The sequence below is a fragment of the Protomyctophum parallelum genome (genome assembly GCF_964188405.1).
Source record: "Protomyctophum parallelum genome assembly, chromosome: 20".
Classification (NCBI taxonomy): Eukaryota; Metazoa; Chordata; class Actinopteri; order Myctophiformes; family Myctophidae; genus Protomyctophum; species Protomyctophum parallelum.
Window position 1 is genome coordinate 32,235,476 of NC_139718.1, and position 22,899 is coordinate 32,258,374.

At 44.2% G+C, this 22,899-nt stretch overlaps 1 protein-coding gene across 1 annotated transcript in view; it reads left to right on the forward strand.

The window, feature by feature from the left end:
- The window catches only part of syne2b (spectrin repeat containing, nuclear envelope 2b), a 186,481-nt gene that overhangs the window by 160,378 nt on the left and 3,204 nt on the right, over positions 1-22,899 (forward strand). The window contains exons 121-136 of the mRNA XM_083791824.1: positions 1,039-1,201; positions 4,479-4,669; positions 5,598-5,748; positions 7,592-7,774; positions 9,593-9,730; positions 11,053-11,247; positions 11,859-12,165; positions 12,606-12,674; positions 14,804-14,928; positions 18,110-18,239; positions 18,676-18,887; positions 19,099-19,299; positions 20,366-20,494; positions 21,027-21,224; positions 21,535-21,609; positions 22,139-22,194. Coding sequence (XP_083647950.1) covers positions 1,039-1,201; positions 4,479-4,669; positions 5,598-5,748; positions 7,592-7,774; positions 9,593-9,730; positions 11,053-11,247; positions 11,859-12,165; positions 12,606-12,674; positions 14,804-14,928; positions 18,110-18,239; positions 18,676-18,887; positions 19,099-19,299; positions 20,366-20,494; positions 21,027-21,224; positions 21,535-21,609; positions 22,139-22,194 — 2,523 coding nt within the window. The remainder of the gene's footprint in view (positions 1-1,038; positions 1,202-4,478; positions 4,670-5,597; positions 5,749-7,591; positions 7,775-9,592; positions 9,731-11,052; positions 11,248-11,858; positions 12,166-12,605; positions 12,675-14,803; positions 14,929-18,109; positions 18,240-18,675; positions 18,888-19,098; positions 19,300-20,365; positions 20,495-21,026; positions 21,225-21,534; positions 21,610-22,138; positions 22,195-22,899) is intronic.

Below are 22,899 nucleotides of genomic sequence, written 5' to 3' on the forward strand. Positions count from 1 at the left end.
CCCATGATTATAGTGTCTTCAGTGGAGAATGCTAGAAGAGGATTTGTGTTTCCCAAACATCTGTTTTTATAGGCCCCTCGTAAATATCCTGTTTTTATAACCTTTCCGACAAAAAGAATATTTATTTTTCAACAAATGTACCTCTTAGTTTTTTTTTTTATCAGGCTTAAAGTGACCCATTCATCCATTTCATTCCAACCTATCTTCATGTAATTGGACTCACTAATGCTCACACGATGGTACCATGTTGATGGCAGGTTTCTGAACTGTCCAATGCCCACCAATGAGACGCAGAGTGTGTAGACTAATAATGAGCATTAGTCAGGACCTATTATAATGAAGATATGGTTGAAAGTGGGTGTGAAGTGCTCCTAGAAGTGATTCATTCAGAAAGTATTTTTGTACGTTTCGGTCCTGGCCTGGGGAGACACCAAACTTCTCTTTTTGGGTCACAAGTTGAAAAGTTTAGGAAGACTTGAGAATAAATTGATGGATAGGTGGATAAATGGAAGTCAGGCTGGATAGAAGGGTGGATTAAGTACACATTGTTGTGCTTCTCAATTATTTGATGAATGGAAAATGTCATTGATACATCGACACCAAGCTAGACAGGAACGCCCACAAATGTCACATCCGGTTTTAGCCCGGGGTAAGAATTTTCTATGGCTGCCAATGCAACTTGGTCCAATCCTTAATCACATACGGACAAACATCTATGCCGATAATATCTAACTTGCGGAGGTAGCGTGCCTTGTCCACGGGCAACAGATCTTTCAACGTATGGCATTGCAAATACGTTTGATAATCGCTACTCTGCGCAATATTGTTTTGGAAATGCCGCAAATTGCATTGCAGTGAACGAGAGCAAATCTCAACTTCCCCCGGGGGTGGGCGGAGTCACAGCTTGACGCTCTGAATATGCGCCGTGGTGTCAGTGTATAGAAAGATCACAAAGAAAATAAAATCACAGTGGTGATTATTCTGTCAATCAAAAGTCTGATTCACTCTTTCTTTTTGTGTTGTTTTTTTTGTCCCCAGGGTGAGGAAGCTGAAGGAGACCCTTTTGACGGTCCAGCAGCTGGATAAAAACATGAGTAACCTGCGGACCTGGCTGTCTCGTATCGAGGCAGAGCTGTCCAAGCCCGTCGTCTACAACGTCTGTCACAGCGATGAGATCCAGAGGAAACTAGCCGAACAGCAGGTGAGAGCACAGTCTAAGTCTTAATTGAACTCTGGAAAGTATAGAAATAGTACCATTAGGGAAATGAGCTACAGAGCGAAGCGGACTGCAAAAGGAGCTCAATGGTACAACCCAAAAGAATATTGTAGTCATCTTAGTCATTTTTTCCCTTCTACTCTAGGGGCTTGTATGAATGGATGGTTTTAAGTATGAGAGAGAGATGTGAATGAACATGGAAGGCCGGTTTCCGGTGAGAGACTGAAAGGCCTTCATTAAACACAGAGAGAGAGGGAGAGAGAGAGATGAGAGTGCTGGGAAGAAAAGACAGGCTAGAACAGACAGACATGTGGAGAGAGACAGAGAGCGAGAGAGAGAGGACTTCCTTTCCTACACCCATACTTTCTGATATGAACAATAAGGCCATCACACGGCTAGCACTTTCGATATCAAATGACACTGAACCCGATGGTTCTGTACACAGTGGGGACCTCATGTTTTTCTCTGTGTTGTTTTCAGACAGACAGACAGACAGACAGACAGACAGGCATGATAAGAACTAAATACAGGCAGGCAGACAGACAAACAAACGCAGATGAGACTTGCCATGTCTCTCCTGCTGTTCTTTAGAAAACACAGCATCTTCTCACCATTACAGGAAGAAGGAAGTCTAAAATGGCCCCTTCATAGATGGACGCTCCAGGCTTCTGACAGTCGCCTAGGCAACCCTCAAAGTGCTAACTTCGAACAAGCAAATGCTGACAAAAGTGCTGTCACAGGGTAGTGGGAGAGAGCTACTAGTACCTCATTCGAGTCATTCCATACCCCCTCCCAAAAATAAGGAACAAAAGGTGGAGCTGTTCACTGACCAACAGGAGAAGGTTTACAATATCCATACATGCTCTGTATGTGCACCTTAAGTGACACTCGAGAAAAGAAAATAAGCATTTTTAAAATGAAAATAAAATAAGGGTCAGTTGAAAATAAATATTGTTTTGTGTATGGATAGTGCTCCAGATTTAATGCAGTAAATACAGAATGGAGAGGGTATAAGGCACTCAGTTGCACTGCCGATGTGCCATTGAGCAAGACACTGAACTGCTTATTCTGTAGTGTCACCTTGATACTGAATAATTAGGTATGTGCAGTCTGAACTTGCATAGTCTCATTTATAATTTGATATTTTCCATCTCATCAATCATTAGAGCGAGTTATCTTGATTGTATTTACACACCTCACTACGCCTGCAAACTTATGCTTCAGTAAGGATGAAACACAGGAGGGCTGTGACTGTGAGTCCCTGTACGAAGACAAATAAGAATAACATTAAATGATGAGTTTGAATTCTGACTAGATATCTGCACTGGGTTTGTGAATTAAATTCACTAGACCTGTACGTGCCCGTCGGCCACCGGCCTACTTGAGAACGATGCAACTTGGGAACCTAATACCCGTTGTCAACTGTCTGTCTGTGTCCCACATAGAGATCTGCCTGTGTCTGAAGGAATACTGGACAACTCACCCCGGTGCTTGCCCGTTCTTCCTCCCGGAATTTTCACCAGTGAGGGGGATAACTTTGTAATATGCTATTGGCTGTTTGTATTCTTTTTGGAAAAATATTAAAATATATTATTTTACTTATATTGACCCTATAAACAATTGTATTATTTAGTATATGTAAGGTTTTGCCCACTCAAATGGTACCTCATCAGATAATCCCCACATATCCTACAACAACTTCACTGTAGTAGCTTTTCATAAATTATATTTGTATATTTGTACTTGTGCTGTCTGCTGTCATGAAAGTTTATAGTTAGAGAAATTCAAAGTCCAGCCGTCTGCTGTCCAGCCTCTCCCACCCCTCACTGGGGAAAATTCTGGGAGGAAAACAGAAACGGGGTGAGTTGTCTTGTTACCGTCTGAAGAGGTCAAACTGACTTGACTGTGAAAAGTGGAATGGTTAAGTAGGCTAATCAATTGTCAGGTGTGGGGTTGCCATGGCAATCAATTGGCTGAGGCAGAGGCTGGAAATTGCACAGGTGAGGGGATTTAGGCTGATTAGGCCCACTGGCAGAACCTGACCAGAGCCTTTTGTGGTGGTTCTGGAGAACCGTGCACTCCTTGTAGTGGTTTGGAATGCATGTGTCGAATTTAAAGTCGGTGGGGTAAACGGTTCTCGAGCTACGTGCATTACACACACACACACACACACACACACACACACACACACTCACGCAGACAGAGACGTGGCACATTTATAGTAGGATGTACACTAGTGACTAGTATCACTAGTGCATACGAATCAGAAAGAATCTGAATCTAGTCAGAGCTACCAGGGCTTTCAAAGTAGTCTTGTTCTCTATTAACATTTTGTTTGATTCTGTGAAGGTTTTTTTTTTAAGATATTTTTTTTGCGGCTTACGCCTTTTATTGATTTTTTAAGGGACAGACAGTAGGCTGACAGGAAACGGGAGAGAGATGGGGGATGACATGCAGTAAAGGCCGTGTCGGGTTCGGGAGTCGAACCCGCGGCACACTGCGACTGGATTACCAGTCCGGTGCCCAGACCGTTACGCCACGGCCTGGGCTTGTGAAGGTTTGATAGTTGTTTTCTGTACAGTATCTTATTTCTTAATCCATTAAGACCAGGAAAGCATCTGTGTCATTTTGGATGAGCTATTTTATACTTTGGCTATACAAAAATAGCAGATAGTACAAGCTCATAGCGCGGCACAAAGTGCTATGAGCATTAGATCTTGCTTTTTTCAAATATTTGATTACTGTACATACAGTATATACATTTTTATTAAGCAAAGATTTGTAACTACAATCTTTGCTTCTGAAAGCGTCGCTGAAAAAAATAAATTGAGACCAGTTTTTTAGGTATTCTTTTTATCCGACGATTTTTGTGTAAAAAATGACTGACCTCATGCTTCCAAGCCGCTTCTTTTCACCTGACAGGGGGGGGGGGGGGGGGGGGGGGGGGGGGTTCCTTGGTAGGACGTGGGACGTGGAAGGAACACGTTACTCCAAACATTTCCTTTCCCCTCCATCAGTATAGAGACCATGAGGATTACTGCATGTTTTTTGTGAGGGTACTTATTAGGGTAGGGGCACTGATGGAGGAGAGAACACACCTCCAGCGCCCACAGCGTCCCCATCGGGAATCAAACCCAGGACCTTCTAGCTGTGAGGCGACAGTGCTACCGTCTGCACCATCTCCAGGACCTGCAGAGGGACATAGAACTGTATTATGATGTCATTGTGGTTGTGCTCTCTCTCTCTCTCTCTCTCTCTCCAGGACCTGCAGAGGGACATAGAGCAGCACACGGACGGCGTGGCGTCTGTCCTGACGCTCTGTGACGTGCTGCTCCACGATGCCGACGCCTGTGGCGGCAGCGACTCCGAGAACGACTCCATCCAGCAGACCACGCGCAGCCTGGACCGCCGGTGGAGGAACATCTGCGCCATGTCCATGGAGAGGAGGATGAGGTGAGACCAGCATGAAGAGCACTGGTTGTTCCCAAACCTTTTAGCTCAAGACCCAAAATAGAAATTAGACGTTTGCCCGCACAACCAAGAAGTACTGAAAAAAGGCAGATCTATAAGCTCAAAACGTGTCGCCTCGCGCTACGTTGTGAGCTTGTAGATCGGTTATTTTAACTACCTCTTAAACATTTATTTGATTTATCTTTGATTTCTTCATGAAATTACTGAAACAAAATCATGATCTTTTTTTTTTTAATAATAATAAAAAACTAAATGTAGAAAACAAAAAATAAAGGTGCCCATGAAAATGTGCCTGCGACCCACTGTTTGGGAAACAGTGATGAAGAGGAGGATGCACAGGCTTTAATGTACCGTTGCTGTCTTGGTGGAAAGCATACATGTATGTACTGTATGTCCAAAGCGACATATAAAAGAATGGCAACTTTTGCTCCTTTTGTGTAACACTGTGCAGTAGTATGACGAAGTAGGGCATTCATTTACACAAACACTTAAAATATGGAGAGCGAACAAACACTATAACAATGATTCCTCTCAGAATCATCATAACCTTTAATTTTACTCGGGAGTACAGTTGAAGGCAAGTCCTTATTTCCAATGGTCTCAGAATTTAAAGCTATTGAACTTTTATTTCAACAAGAAATATCACATTAAATATCCATTAACTTCACCTCTAACTTAACCATCGTTACTCAGGAACTGCTCAGTGTCTAACAATAGAAGACTAGTTGTACCGGGCAGCTCCCGGGCTAGCAGATATGTGACTAAGACTATGAAGTAATACATTCATACTGTATAGTCGCATATTATTTATATAGTTATACATTCATAGCACACACAGGCTCAGTAGTTTCCCATGATGAATGAATGGATGAGGAGAAGTTCAAACACATCCATCTTTCTTGCCTTAAAGGATCGAGGAGACGTGGCGTCTGTGGTGTAAGTTTCTGGACGACTACTCTCGCTTTGAGGACTGGCTGAAGACAGCAGAGCAGACCGCAGCCAACCCTGTCTCAGCCCATGTCCTCTACACCAGCGCCAAGGAGGAACTCAAGAAGTTTGAGGTTAACACAAAAGAACACACAACTAGAAAAAGTGCCCTTCTGGGCACAGGTCTCCACCAGGAGGATAGGAATGTTTAGGAGTAATATAAACATGTTTTTTGTTTGTTTGTTCCAATCTTTGCCAATCAGGATGGAATATGGGAAATGGTGCAGATCCGTGTTGATCGCACGCATGCACAATCCACCTGTTGGTGGCGCTATAACAGGCCAATGTGAAATGGGTGGGCTATATTCCTCAGCCTAGTAGGAAAGTGCGTGAAAGATTTCACGTCAAATTGCACGCTGCGTTCATGATTTGAGGCTTTTTGTTCAAAACAGGCCAATCCTGCAAAATCTGAAAGCCAATGTTAGCCAATTAGGATGGAATATGAAATATCAGACACATCCGTCTTAAGCACATGACTATGGAGATACTGTGTAACGATTTGCGGGATTTTTGGACAAAATCCGGAGGAGTAATATCCAAAAATGTGTTTTACAAAAGTCGGCCTCCTGGTGGCGCTCTAAAAGCCAGATGTGAACTAGAGAGACTGTGTACCAATTTGCGCGATGTTTGGACAAAATCTGTAGGTGTACTGTGCAAAAACTTGTTTTGCACAAAGCGGCCTCCTGGTGGCGCTATAACAGGCCGTTCTGGAAAGTTTGGGGCAGAGGTTCATCGTTGGCATCCAGGGAGTGTGTGTGCAAAATTTGGCATCGACCGGGTTAACGGTGGCCGAGATTAGCTGCTCACGGACACACACACGGACACACGGACGGACGGACGGACGGACGGACGGACGGACGGAGTGCAAAACATACTCTCCCCCCATGCCTTCGGCCTGGTGGAGACAATAACACACACATCTTTGATTCAGACAGACAGAGGGGCATTTGATCCCCCACCATTCTATTCTCTCTGTATTGGGGCAGATGGTAGGGTATAGGGACCCTCCGCTATGCGTCGGGTCTCAGCCATTGTAAAATACCCGGTAACCTGACACCTCTTGTGGCTTATTGCTTTAGTATATTTTGTCGACTGTGGTAGGGGTAACCCAGGGGTCTATACTAGGTACCCTGCTTTTTTCCCCTCTTCACGGAATCTCTGCCGAAAATTGCTCATCTACAAGTTCACAACGCGTCACATTGTGAGTGACACCGTGTTTGGTGCATGTTCACCTATTATGCCATGCCTAGAATAGGGTATTCAAGGGTTTTCATAGAAAGCACTCCACATTACGGCCTACTGTATGTGGTAAACCTCTACAGCCCATGAACTGGCCTTTCTAAAGACATTGATGCTGTTTGAGCCTGGTCTGTTGTTGAGTTTCAGTGGCAGGTAATCCAGGGGTGATTGTAGACAGACAGAGAGCCTTTGGCCGTCATGTGTGGACCGGGATTACCAGCACATGGTGGAGGCTGCTATTCTGAGCCTTTGATCTGCACAGCAACAGAACTATTGATGCCTCATCCCACAGAGAGCCACCACTGACCTATATACTCACTGAGTATCAGGGGGTGGGTGGAGGTAGTTTAATCAGTGCTTCTCTTTTTCCATATATGTTTTTAAATTGATGGATTAAAGAAAAGGTAATACAACATAAACAACATCATCGCACTACTACTACTTCAAAGCGTGATTATCAACCTTTTTCGTTTAACGAGGCAGAGCTCGACAAATTCCCACCGACAAAATCATTAATCTGCGATCCTGGTTAGATCATTTCTGCCCATGTACGAATATGTCGGTCAGAATAATGACCCTGAGGGCAACAGTTAATCAATCTAATCAATTTCATTGATTATAAATAAATATATGATCACAGAAATGCACCTAACATAACGTGTCCCATTCCTCCGCCAGGCCTTCCAGAGGCAGGTTCATGAGAGACTCACTCAGCTGGAGCTGGTCAACAAGCAGTACCGCCGCCTGGCCCGCGAGAACAGGACAGACGCCTCCAGCAGACTCAAGGTCATGGTCCACGAGGGCAACCAGCGCTGGGACCACCTGCAGAGGAGGGTGGCCGCTGTGCTCCGCAGACTCAAGGTGAGAACGTTCACAGAGGAGGGGCTGAGTGAGCGGGTTGGTTGCTTGGTTAGTTAGATGGTAGCCTGGCCCAGCCTGTGTGGTTTCTGGTCTAGAAGGGCGGGTGCTGGCGAGTACAAGGCGGGGTCCTATTGGTCCCAGAGTGTCCACGGCGGTGGATCCTATTTTTTCACCGATCTGAGCGTCCGCCCCCTTGAATGTTCTGAACTGCTCTGCTTTGTTGGAGCCCCCCCCCCCCCCCCCCCCACACACACACACACACTGTATTTAATTGTTATAGGATATTTTCAATTATTGCAATTTCAATGAAACCAGAATTGTGTGTTTTAGTCATGGCCTAAAACCCAGGCAGGGGAGACAATCTACTGTATTTACCGTTCGCCAGATGGTAACAGCGTGAACAACATCATTCATTGCTGGATACATGCCAGACAGTAATGGTCAACCACACAATCTTGGAGATCTACAGCAATGATTCTCAAGCCATTTGAGACAATGTTCTTTCTCTGGGACCCTCAACAACTGTGAAATCCTGAGTGTTTACTCTCTGAGCGTGTACAAAATGTATGCAACAGAAACATCCTCCATCTGTCCAGATCAATCTGCGCTTGTAGATCAGCTATTTCTGCTGCCACGCAGCACAACGTGCAGCAATGTAACTATGTAACTTTTGTTTCGTGAATAAAATTTTATTTTATTTCAATTATTTGTGTGGTAGAGTATGTTATGGTATAAATTATATAACTAACAACACCACTGCAGTGGTTGTATTTGTTCTCCCTTATATTGAAATATAGGTCTGGTTTGACCCCTACAGGTTGACAAGTGCTACTGTCTGAAGGTCAAAATTAAACTTCTCCCCTGAGCAAGCAGGAAGACTCTATTAGCTCAGTGTTAGTCTTGCGTGGCCAGACTGTTGCCTCTCGCAATTTTGACAGGGACGGTGAGGTGACCGGTGTCATGAAGTTAACAGTGCTGCATACACCAGGCCAAGTCCTAAGCTGTCAGTATTTAGGTCACTTCCCAGACACTGTGACAATGCGTGGATGCAGGCATGTATGTTGCTAAGCTGCTGTGTTTAAACTGTGGCATGAGGCTCTGGGCAGATGGAGGGTGTTTCTGTTGCAATTTGAAGATGGTGGCCTGTATAAGAAGCCCCGGGAAGTGGATCTTTTGTGCAGTTTTGTGGCCCGTTGGTGGCTGTGTTTAAGACCTGGGTCAAATAGCTTTAAATACTTTTCACTATATTGTAGCTAATAACGAACACCATTGATGATTTAACATTTCATGGGTAATACAGACGGCTGCGTTTTATATCCACAACGTTGCGATGCACAATGTATGCTTTGTCGTAATGGTGTCACATGCAGATATGATCGATCGTTCGATAACATACACGTTCATACAGCTCCTTATGATTGCGATGTGTTGTGAGCTTGTCGGCTACTGTATATCAAACATGTGACACTATCATATGTATAAACCGGGCTTAAAACAGTTTTGTCTCATGGTAGTGACTCTTTAGCCTGAACTGGGCTTTAGACATCTTGGCTCCCTCTCAGTAAAACAGCCAGTGATAAAAAAGTTAAACCTATCATCTGCTCTCTGGTGTCCTCTCAAAATCCAAGTACTCTTTTGAGGGAAAACATTGCGAACCATGGTGTGTAGCTCTTCCTGAAAGCCAAAGCATCGGTTCAGCCCAACAGAGAGGCCACTCTTGATATTTATTTATGTGTAAACATTTTTCTTTTTTAATAGGCATTATTATTATTTCCAAATGAATGAAGTTGAACTGTTTTGCTGTTCATGGCCCTTCAGCACTTCACCTCTCAGAGGGAGGACTTCGAGGGGACCAGGGAGGGCATCTTGGTGTGGCTGACAGAGATGGACCTCCAGCTCACCAACGTGGAGCACTTCTCAGAGAGCGACATTGAAGACAAGATGAGACAGCTCAATGTAAGTCTACCCTTATCATCAGTGGTGTGCACAGATAGACACTAGGGGGTGCTAGAGCACCCCCTGCCCTTTTGGCAATGTGCTCCTTTGAAAAAGAAAAAAAAAGCTTCTAATATATTTAGGCCCCAAAATCTATAAATCTCACACTATTAAGGCAACCTGTCGGTTCCACGCGCTGCACAAGGTGCCCTTTTTTCACTTGAGAACCTGCCCCTCTAAATGTCTGTGCACGCCACTGCTTATCATAATGTTATGTAGACAGCACTATAATTGCATTGTATGTAGTCATAGCACGTCATAGTACGTATAGCATAGTAGTATATATGTATAGTTTATATGTATAGTTTCATTATATAGATATTCCACTGTTACTTTCTTAGCTTACGCATGTTTCATGATAAATGCTTTTTATGTGATGTATTCCCATGCTTTTTTGTTCTTGCTTAATGTAAATCGCTCTGGATTAAGAGCGTCTGCTAAATGCCTAAATTGTAAATAATAACCTTTTTTTGTGTCTATTTGAGTGCTTATTTAAACAACTATTTAACTCTGTTGGGTAGAAACCTCCAACTCCATATCTCATAATTTTATGTTATTAATTTATTTTATTCTTTTTATAAATAATTGATGCCTTAATAGAACATCGCAGTCCTGCCCCCTCGAGAGACCCGGAAAAGAAATCCCCGTTAATTTTCCTCATAGACTTTTCAGAAAGTATTTATTTAAAGACGTTTACGCCGCGGACAAAGCCAACTCTTGTCGTGACAAATCATGACAATAAACACAATGTTTTGGGCCAAACAAAGAATTAGAAAGTAGAAACAAACCGCAGGTTACAACACTTTTTTTGTTGTTTTTCTTCTTTGTAATTATTTGTTTGGTCCAAAATATTGTGTTTGTTGTCACGATTTGATTTCGTACGACGCTTAAAAGGTCTTTAAATAAATACTTTTTGAAATGTCTATGGGAATAATGCATTGGGATTCATTTCCTGGGCCTGGCGTCGTCATGAAAGGGGGCGGGACTGCGACGCTCTATACCCTGCTAATAATGAATGCCCCATTTTGTACTTTGTTGTAATTTGTGTGCAAAATTAGCTAAAATAGCTCATTCGCTAGTTATCCAAAAATATGGACACCATATTGAAAGTGGTTGAATCTGTCTGTGGGCTTTATAAATATTTAACCAATTGCAAGTATTAACAACACTTGTGATTAAATAATCCGGATCCATTGAAACACAGGTTCTCTTTTTGTTGGGCACAAGGTTTCTGCCCGACAGCAAGGATATGTACGACTGAAAGGATTGTTGTCTCTCTCCAGGGCTTCCAGCAGGAGATCACCCTGAACACCAACAAGATCGACGCCCTCATCGTGTTCGGGGAGAACCTCATCCAGAAGAGCGCTCCTCTGGACGCCGTGCTGATCGAAGACGAGCTGGAGGAGCTCCATTCCTACTGCCAGGAGGTGTTTGGCAGGGTGGCCCGCTTCCACCATCGCCTGGTCAACAGACGGCCGGTCAGTACAGTACAGTACACACCTCACCTCACCTCCACACACTTACCCCGCTTCAACAGACCGCTGGTCAGTACAGCACACACCTCTCTCACCTCCCCTCCACACACTTACCCCGCTTCAACAGACCGCTGGTCAGTACAGCACACACCTCTCTCACCTCCACACACTTACCCCGCTTCAACAGACCGCTAGTCAGTACAGCACACACCTCTCTCACCTCCCCTCCACACACTTACCCCGCTTCAACAGACCGCTGGTCATTACAGCACACACCTCACCTCACCTCCCCACCACACACTTACCCCGCTTCAACAGACCGCTAGTCAGTACAGCACACACCTCTCTCACCTCCCCTCCACACACTTCACTCAAACAGGAGGTGTTTGGGAGGGTGGCCTGGTCAACAGACGGTCAGTAGTACACACACCTCTCTCAGTCAAACCACACAAGAAATATTTAACAGTGGTTGAGAATAATCGATCATTCAATAAAGTAATCGATTAATAATCATTAATCAATCGCTATGTTGGGCATGCCCTTATGAAGCTCGTCTTTGGGTTAAAACACAGAGAAACTAGATGGACTTTGACGTATCATGGCATCATTTCCAGGTGTTGGAGGAAGAGAGGGAGCTGTCGGACAGAGACACGGACATGGAGGACTCACCAGACCTTAACGCCACCCCTCCGTCCTGGAGGGCGGAGAAGGAAGAGGAAGAGGAGATGGCTCGAGCGGTGGTGGCGGGGGGCGGTGTGTTGTCAGGACGACACCTCCTGGCACCTCCTCTAGAGCGATCGGGCCGGGAGACCCCCGTCAGCGTGGACTCCATACCGCTGGAGTGGGACCACACCGTTGACGTGGGAGGGTCTTCGTCGCACGAGGACGACGAAGACGCCACCTTCTTCAGCGCGCTGTCAGGTACTAATTACTGTCTGCTGCCTCCCTCCCTCCCCCACTGTGCTCAGGGAGCAAAATGCTAACTCTCATACCAGGAGTTTTGAGAGACAATTGTTGTGACAACTCTGTGATCTGAAAATTGACTCTTAATCTTTGTACTTCTTAGAACAACTTTGACTTCCTTTGTCTACCGCCGGTTATTTTAAAATTCTCAGAATTGTCTCTCCTCCTCTGATGTCCAGTCTTGTTAGAGCATTTAAGATCTCTCAAAAGACTTTAGCTCTCTGAGCTTAAGAGCTATGTGATGGTTATTTGACTTTAGTTGTTTTTCTCAGAACACCTATCGGCTGACTTGTTCACAGCGTGCGAAACTGAACTAACGTCTGAACAAGATTAGATGTACTGTACACAGTAACCAGTGCTGTGTAGGTTATTCCGTTGTCTTGCATTCTTTCTTGCAGATGTAGAGGTCACAGAGAGCACAGAGTCGTTTGTTAAGTCGACTGCCAAAGCGTTGAAGGGGGCCTCGGGTAGGCACTCTGCCACCTGCATGCTTCTGACTCACTGTGTGCTTAAAGGGGGAGTTTGTTGTTTTTTTCTTAAACCTGGGTCCTATTTTAAAGCATTTGGACCACAAAGGAATTTGCCGGTAATTTAGATGGACCAATAACAATAATTTTTACACCCACCCTTTGTTTGTGGAATCAACCTAAAAATAGGACCCATGCTTAAGAATGAAACAAACAATTCCACTAGGATATTAAACCAGGCATGAACATCCACCCCTTAGGGTATTATGCCTGATTTATTGTTAGTCATACGATGGTGACAGGTGCCGTAGATGGCAGATCTACAAGCTCACGACACATTGCATCGTGATTTGCTGTGAGTATGTAGTTCTGTTATTTCTGGTGCGGGTCAACATGATATGATGGACTATCAATGAGGCGTTGTACTCCTTACTTACCATCACTGTCACACCTCACGTGCCTATTCGCAGCCTGCAGCCTGGCCTTCATTCACACATTGTATTTGGATAACACAGGTTTTAAAGTTTACATTAAATTTGACTTGAAGGTAGAACATTTATTAGTGGAAGTGCACTGCATGAGGAACTTGGTGTTTTGTGCCCCATTTGTCTTTTTGCTTTTCCAATGAGGCCTCCTTGCAAAGGAAGCGACAGTTCATATTTCACCTTCAAATGAAATGTGAACTTGAGTTTTTAACCAAACATAATCTTAACCTGTGACAGGGCCGTGCAGAGAGCACTGGGGGGGGCAGGGGCTCAAACTCTGATTTTTGGGGGTGGTCTTTTTGTGGAGTCCTTCCCTTGTGCCATGTCATTGGACAGTAAAATAAGCAATATGTTCTCATTAGTCTGAAACAAAAAATTACTGATGGCAGATTAAAAGATAATTCATTATGATAGTGGAATTTATCATTACTTGTCAAATGTTCGTCTTGAAGGGCCAATGGCACTTATTGGTCCCCCACACAAGACCTTATTGGTCCCCCACACAAGCCCTTATTGGTCCCCCACATAAGCCCTTATTGACCCCCACACAAGCCCTTATTGGTCCCCCACATAAGCCCTTATTGCCCCCCACATAAGCCCTTATTGCCCTCCCACACAAGCCCTTATTGGCCCCCACATAAGCCCTTATTGCCCCCCCACACAAGCCCTTATTGGCCCCCCACATAAGCCCTTATTGCCCCCCACACAAGCTCTTATTGGCCCCCCACACAAGCCCCTTTTGGCCCCCACATAAGCCCTTATTGCCCCCCACAGAAGCCCTTATTTCCCCCCCCCCCCCACGCTCTTATTGCCCCCCGCTCACAAGCCCTTATTTTAATTTTTTTGAATAAAAAAAGAAAATTCCCCCCCACACAAGCCAAGCCAAAAAGGGCATGTGTGGGGGGGGAATTTTCTTTTTTTTTCAAAAAATTAAAATGTTAAAGAAAAAGAAAACTACTGGTATATATATCTATATTATTTTAGTGGAAAAGGGCAGGTGCTCAAGCCCCCTAGCCCCCCCCCCCCCCCCCCCCCCCTGCACGTGCCTGACCTGTGATGACGTGAACCTGCATGATGAGACACTGAACTTGTTATTGTTATAACTCATTGAGTTCATTCAGTTTGTTATGCTGCTCGTTGCATGTCATTGTCATGGATCATCATTCCATTGTCGTGGCATTGCAGATGTTTGCATGTACAGTTTGACAGGATTCTGTGTATATTGGACCACAGAAGGCTTCAGTAAGCACAAGTTACGCGTGATCACAGAACCTTACTGCGGTTTTAATCTTTTTCCATTCTCTCTCTTTTGCGATTTTAGTCTTATGTCTCCCTGCGGTCCATTTTCTCACTTTTTGTCTCTTCTAATTATTCCTTCTTTATGACTAAGTCTTCTCCTTATTCTCTCTCTGTTTTTTTCCTGCAACGTTCTCTGTTTTTTTGGTTTGTTTTTTACTGAGGCTAAGACGGCATCACGCGTCGAAAACAGCCGACAATGCGTTTACACTTGCAACACGTTGTGAGCTTGTAGGTCGGCTGTTTTCGACGTGCGACGAAGGATGAATTGGACTTTACTCAGTCTCTGTGAAGCGAATGTGGTTGTTGGTTTGACTCTGGCTCGCATCCTCCTCTCCCCTCTCTCAGTGAAGTCTGTGACAGACCCGCCAAACTGGCACCAGTCGGACACCCCAGAGAGGAAGCGTGGTCCCAGAGGGCTGGGCTCCTCCCCCACACACACCACCAGCACACCATACCACACACAGGGATATGTACGTAATGCACGCGCGCACACACACACACACACACACACACACACACACACACACACACACACACACACACACACACACACACACACACACACACACACACACACACACACACACACACACACACACACACACACACAGTATTTACTCATCCCCTCCTATCACCAACAGAACTCTGAAAGTTATATATACACATAATACAAGTATTGACACATCACCCCAAGCACCCCCTACCACCGAAAAGGTTGTGTGTGGGTGAGCCTGTGTGCGTGCACACACGCTCGCGCGCGTGCACACACACACACACACTCACTCACTCACTCACTCACTCACTCACTCACTCACTCACTCACTCACTCACTCACTCACTCACTCACTCACTCACTCACTCACTCACTCACTCACTCACTCACTCACTCACTCACTCATTCACTCACTCACACACACTCTCTCACACTCTCTCACACTCTCTCACACTCTCTCACACTCTCTCACACTCACACACACACACAGACACACACACACTTGGCCCCTCATGTAGCTAAATCCTCAGCACACACCACAAGTTTATCTTTCCATCAGCAGTGCTGCCTAAGTGTGGTACATGCACAGTCACAAATAAATAAATACACACACCACCACCACCAGAAGTCCCTTCCTTGGGGCTACGAGTACACTAACACACGCTGTCCTTGTGTTCAATACAATGAATGAAATTCTTATCTATTCTATATTGGAGAAGTTGTCACGTGGCGCAAAAGATGTGCCACTAGCCAATGAAAAGATGTGCCCATAAAAGATGTGCCCATACAGATGTGGCCACTAGCCAATGAAAACTCAACCAACTCAACCAAGCCACACCCGTCACTAGCTCTCAGCCCCCCCCTCCCTCTTTGGCTGCTGTAATGTGATCTCCCCTATGGATCTCCCTCTCCGCACTTCGCAGAGAAACCTTACCTATAGTCGCCTCACCATTTCGCTTATTCCTTCTAAATCTCTGTATTTAAAATATAGGTCGCTCAGCGAATGTCTTAGTTACATTAACATTGTTCTTAGAAAGTACTTGGTTTGTTCCTAACTACTACGATTAGACAGATCGCGTTTGTTATTTCGCTACTGCCAGTACTTCTGTTTGCACGCACACGCACACACACACACACACACAACACTACCCCGTGTCCCCCACACACACAACACTGCCGCGCGGATTTAAGCTGTCAAACCTATTTTGTTAAAGTTTCATATGCCACAGACACTTGCCTGAACTGTGCAGCTGATATATATACAGCATTGTCATATTTAAAAGGCGCTTTATAGCTTCTCTCAGCTCAAAGCATGTATGAATAAGGAGATAAATGAACAGCTGACGTCGGTGGGAGAGGACGTCAGCTGTGTGTGTGGCTCTGGGCACACTGTGAGGCGTGAAGGCGTCAGAAGTAGCTGAAGTTTTCTTCTTCGTGGGGTTTTTAGACAGCTGGTGGATGGAAAAGAAGCTCCACCTGTCCGTCTGTCCAAGCTGTCCAAGCTGTCCGTCGCGTCTGTCGGGCCTGGAGGTGGAGCTTCTTTTCCATCCACCAGCTGTCTAAAAACCCTACGAAGAAGAAAACTTCAGCTACTTCTGACGCCTTCACGCCTCACAGTGTGCCCAGAGCCTGTGTGTGCGCGCGCGTGTGAGAGGGAGGTAAACAGTCAGCAACACGTTAAATTTCTACTTCTACTAAAGAAAGAGGCAGCGATGGAGCCATAAGTCCATATCCATAAATTCGGGGACATAAATTGCGCAAAATACTGTTAAACATGACGGAATCAGCCTGCTGCATCCTCCTAGCTGTTGTGTGCTAAGCTAAATCATCATACAGAACAGTCAACACGGCATTGACCAGGGTTGCCACATTGACTGAGAGGGAAACAAGCAACCAGGTCTATGAAAATGTTAACAGGCCAGATCAAGTCAGAAAATATATCTAGAATAAGCAACAATATTGCTGACTGTCAAACATCATTGTCCAATGTTGTTTTACAGCAGTGGTTCTCAAACATTTTCATGTCATGGACCACTAATATTCTATATGTATATATATTTATATATATATTATATATATATAATATATATATTTACTATATATATTTACTATATATATACAGTGTACACAAACCGTATATCTAGGTGTGCCCCGAGATTTCTAGGCTATGAAAAGTGTGCCCTGGGACAAAAAAGGTTGAGTTAAGCGGTGCCCAAAAGGTAGATCACGATCTACCAGTAACGTCAGATCAGGGGTTTTGTCGGCCAGCGCCAAAAATGCTCCCCGACAGCATAATCGGAGCAAATACCGGGCAGTGTGTATGAGCCATAACGTGTTGACTACACTACACTACACTAATAAGGACACATAATAATAATAACTAATAACCCATCCGTTACTACATGTGGAGTCAACTCCCGCAATTTACTTCTTCCCATAGTGCGCGGCAAAGTAACTCTGGGATGAGCGGCCGCGAAGCGGCCGCGAAATTCTAGTTATATATATTTAGTTTTTATTTCAATTTTTCACAAAATACACAGACCTCCCCACATACAAATCACAAATATCCTGCCAGAATGTTTTAACTTTTATACATTGCCATGTACCGTGCACAAAATGAGCCTTCTTCCGTACCACACCTAAAACATAAATCTGAGATATTTCCGTTTGTATCTATGCAACTTTTGAGGTGTAGGCCTATAATAAAGTTGGAGGAGAAAAGTATAATGAGTCAGTCTATACCTAGAATTGACAGTAGCAGAGAGGCTGTCACGACACAAATCAGACCAATCAATAATAATATTTAAATCTGACTCCCACCTTTCTCTAGATTTGTGTATGCCCTCCCTTGGGCATTGACCCAGCAACAGAGAGTACATAATATAAATGAATAAAGAAATGGTAAAGTCATCTCCGGTCCTAACATCCTTCTAAGGTAATCCCTTAGTTGTAAAAAACAGAAGAAATCCCTGTTTAACAAGTCATATTTCCCCTTCAGTTGTTCAAAAGAGCTGTCTATCTTTATAACAATGTTCCAAGAGTTTTACCCCCTTGACATGCCAGTTCTCCAGGATTCTATTGTCTACAAACGTGGGTCGAAGCCCATTTTTCTTTAATGGCGTTTTGAAGGCTTTGCTTTGCTCGTGTTGTGTGCACAGGTGAAGCTGATGTCGGAGTGCAATGGCAGTGTTAACAGCGTGAAGAGAGTCAAGCTGATTCTGAACGATGAGGAGGATCTGGAGGAACCAGGCCTCACCGCCAGCACTGCCGACAAACAGACCAGCACAGGTACTAGATGGATGCACAACAACACCGACCTTTTCAGCTGTAACACACCATCATTTAGGGGAGTGGGTAGCCATGTTGTGTAAAGTAACTAAGTAGCCTACATTTAACATTAACCCATTTAGACCTGATAACTGATTCTACAAATATCTTCTAAATCATGACAGTTTTCTGAAAAACCTACAGTATGTTTCTATATCAGTGGTTCTCAGGGACCCCCAGAATTATATTATATATGTTGTTCCATCTTAGATGTGGATTAGCTCTTTTTTAAACGTCTACTGTATATAGACGTCTAAGCCTATAGACCACTAAAAAGTTATAAGTTATAATAACACATTTTTAGACGGCCATTTAGACGTATTTTAGACGTCTAATTTCTCAGTGGGTTATTATTATTTTTGTATAGACATGTTTTTATCTGTGTTTTTGTGTCCAGGTGTGATTGAGCGCTGGGAGTTGATTCAGGCCCAGAACTTCAGCCATGACATGGACATCAAACAGGACCTGGAGCAGTGGCAGAAACTCAACTCTGACCTGTGTGACATCACTTCCTGGCTGAGCAGGGTGCTGCCGGAGCTGGAGAGGCTGCAGAGGCTTGCTCCAGCCACCAGTCTCAGGGACATGGAGTGCAACATCAGGAAACTCAAGGTAAGGCTATTCTGCGGCTTCAATCTAATTCTCAGTCCTTTATCCCAGTATTTCTCTAAAACGCGAAAAGTTGAAATATGAAGATATGAGGTTTCTGCTCGACATCGATATATTTTCTGCACATCGTTCCGTTTCTGTGACATGGCCAAACAAAGAGCTTAATTCCCATCTTGACCTCAGTTCATTCGTCTTTCTCCTTGCCTTGGACCAGGAGATGCAGAAGACCTTCAACAGCTACAAGTGTCTGCTGATCTCCATCAACCTGAGCAGCAGACACTTCCAGCGTGGAGACAGCGTGGAGCTCTGCGAGCTCCAGGAAGGCCTGCGATCAGCCAACCACAGCTGGACTCAGGCCTGCGCTGCCCTGGAGAGCTGGGAGAGGCGGCTGCACAACGCCCTGATGGAGTGCCAGGTTTTTAAAAGTTTTAATTTTTTTAGCGAAGATAGCAGATCTACAAGATCACAACGTGTCGCATCAGAAAGCATTGTGAATTGTAGAATGGTTCATTCATGGTTAGTACTGTACATGCTGATTAGGGACACCATTTTGTTCTGAGAACCTGATGTGAGACAAATCCAAAAAATGGGTTTTCTATCGGCATGGTTCACTTATTAACAGCAGTAATTAGGTGAATGGAGTTGACTTGCTAATAGTGGTATGCGAACCATGGTTGGTAAACAAGACAGGGATGTTTTATGGAGATGTCTACACTGTAAACTATATGGTATTCGGTCAGTGTCATGAAGTGCTTTCAGGTTTTCACTAATACAAGGTGTGCTAATTAGTGACATGGTGCATAACCGAATATCTCTGGTCTTCCCAATGTTACTATTAGTCCACAAATGTTTAAGTAAAATGTTTATCGACAGCGCAGTGGATGTGTTTGACACAGTACTGGAATCGGTGCAAGTGCCGGTGCTTTTGTACTTGTAAAATGTAGGTAATATTTGTTTTCTGGTCAATTCTTGTAATATTCAATGAGTGGGATAAAACTGAATTCAGAGATTTAAAAAAAGGACTTTAGGTCATACCTTAATATTACGATTAGGATTGGTATTCAAAGCAGAGTTAGGGCTGGTTTTCTCTGCCATTCAAGCCCATTCCGTGAATATAGATTACCCCAGATTTATCAGTAGGAGGACATCTCTGATGTTCTGGCCACACAAGAAGACTATGTCATGGTGGCCTCATGGGTGCTATTGCATTCATCAAACAGGAACACCACAGCCACAGCAAGAGTTTTTGATCACACTGAAGGGGGTATTCATTAGCACCTGTGTTGGGTAGTTATAGTCTGAAGACTCCAGTTTACCAGCATCAAACTAGAGACCTCGGTGTTCATAAAATGTGGGAGGGCTTACTGTACACTGTACAGTAGCTATAACAGTAGACATGGCTATTAATATCTGGGACTTTCACTGTACCTGTTGTCATGTTTCCCATGCCCTTACCCTGAGGTGTCCTGTCGCTATTGTAGGAGTTCCATGAAATGCTCCACTCCCTGTTGATGTGGCTGGCGCGGGCTGAGAACAGATGCTACGCTGTCAACATCCATGACCACAAGACCCCGCACACTGCCCTTCTGGAACACAGAGAGACACTCCTGGTAAAGATACTTGTTTTAGACTGGTGTCATTGAGTCTAAGATAAACACAATCGTATGAACGGTCATTTCATCTCTGCTCGCTATGATTCCCCACATCAGTTTCATGTAGAAAGAAAGAAAGAAAGAAAGACAGAAAGAAAGAAAGAAAGAAAGAAAACTATGTTGTGGTGTCATTGTGACACACTGCGGAAGTAGAATTGACAAAATGTAATGTTAAACACACCTTCAGCTGTGTTAGTGAGGCCGGTGCTGTGTGGTGTATATGAACTGACCAGAGATCAGCTGTGTTAGTGAGGCCGGTGCTGTGTGGTGTATAATATATAGTGTGTTAGTGAGGCCGGTGGTGTATATGAACTAACCAGAGTTCAGTTCAGCTGTGTTAGTAAGGCCGGAGCTGTGTGGTGTATTGTATATGAACTGACCAGAGTTCAGCTCAGCTGTGTCAGTGAGGTCGGAGCTGTGTGGTGTATATGAACTGACCAGAGTTCAGCTCAGCTGTGTCAGTGAGGCCGGTGCTGTGTGTGTGTTGCAGGCTCTGGACAAGGAGCTGCGTGCTGGTCAGAGGCAGGTCTCCGCCATGCAGGATATCTCCTCCCACCTCCTCCTGGAGGCCTCCACAGGGGAGGAGGACAGTGTGGAGGCCAAGGAGAAGGTCCACGTCATCTCCAACAAGCTGCGCCTCCTGCTCCGACAGGTGGCCGGCGACCTGCTCATACTGCAAGGAAGACTGGTATGTACGTGTGTGTGTGTGTGTGTGTGTGTGTGTGTGTGTGTGTGTGTGTGTGTGTGTGTGTGTGTGTGTGTGTGTGTGTGTGTGTGTGCGCGTGCGCGTGGCATGGCGTGCGCAAGTGTGTGTTCTCGATTATTAGATTGCGTATTGGGTACATGATCTATTTAGTTCAGCCCATAACTATACTTACAGCTGCTTTGTTAACTGTACTCGGGTACAGTGAGCAACAACACCATGATGAGGAATATTATCTGAAGAAACCTTTCCGTGTTGACCTGTGATTTCACTGTCCATGTCCTGTGTTTGTCAGGAATCCTGTCCTAGCAGCTCAGAGGTGGATAGCATTGGTCTGGGGACGCTCATGTCTCCTCTGTTGCGGCAGAAGGTATGGCATCATCATGACATCACCACAACAAAACAAAAAAAGAATCCGGGTAGATCAAACAGGCAGCGCCGCATTAGAGCAGTATTATTCATTACCTTATTTACTGACCATTAGAAATACATTATTTTGTTCTAAATATCCATGTTGACAAACTAGACATAGACCTATTAATGTTCTGGACACTTTATTAATATTGTAAAAACATTCATAGACATTCTAATTACATGTTTGTTTAGAAACATCAAATATTCTGATCTGGTCTATGATCCATACTTTCCTATTCATTTAGAAACACTGCTATGGGCACAATACAGACTTTTGTATTCTATTTTATTGTAAGTAGTAGAACTTAACATAACACTTAACCACTTAAAGCCTATAATTATACTTTGTTAACCGGTGTTCCACATAGTTCTATACTAGGCCCCCTACCATATTAACCTCTATAACAAATCTCTGACGAAAGTAGACGATCTACAAGCTCACAACAACAATGAGTTGTGAACTTCAACATTATTTTTTATTTCAGGAGGAGTCTGATCCCAGACCCAGTGCAGCTGCAGTCAAACCCACCACCACTAGAAGGTAATTTATTAATGTGGCATGAGCTCCTTTTCACTATTCCCTCACAACCAAGGTTATTATATAAGGGATAATGCATGGCTAGGTGGTCATTGTTGATATATTAATCACTGACAGGGTGATTAACCACCAACACGAAGCGGAGGTGGTTAATTACCCTGCACCTGAAGGTGATTTATATTGACCACCTAGCCATGTATTATACATAATGGCCTACTTGTGCAACAAGCAAGTAGGCACTCGACAGAGTGCAGTATGTCCTTGCTTACGGTAATGAAAAGTATACATAAGTGTTGGCCGTCTGCCCAGCTGCAGCACAGTCAGAAAACAAGGAAGTGAGTTGATCAAATAGAATCAATTTTCGGGTACTGCATTGTCTATTTCTCGCTTCAAAAGTTTTCAAAAACATTCTTGAGAGCAATGTCTAGCTGTAAATGACATTGTGTGTGTGTTTACATGACTGTCATGTTGGATACAGCTGTAAATCTCAGAGTCTTCTGTTATAGAGTGGAGTTCTGTTATCCAGAAATAAAACAGAGCTGAATTCAGCGACTGACCAATCAGAATCAAGCATTCAACCAAGTCGTGTAATAATGTTTGGTTTAGTTTTTATTTTTGTATCGTTTTGACTTCATGTTTTCAATTTCAGTTTAGTTTTAAAACTTCTATCAGAGCAACGGGTCTATTGCTCTGTCTGGGCGAGGCATA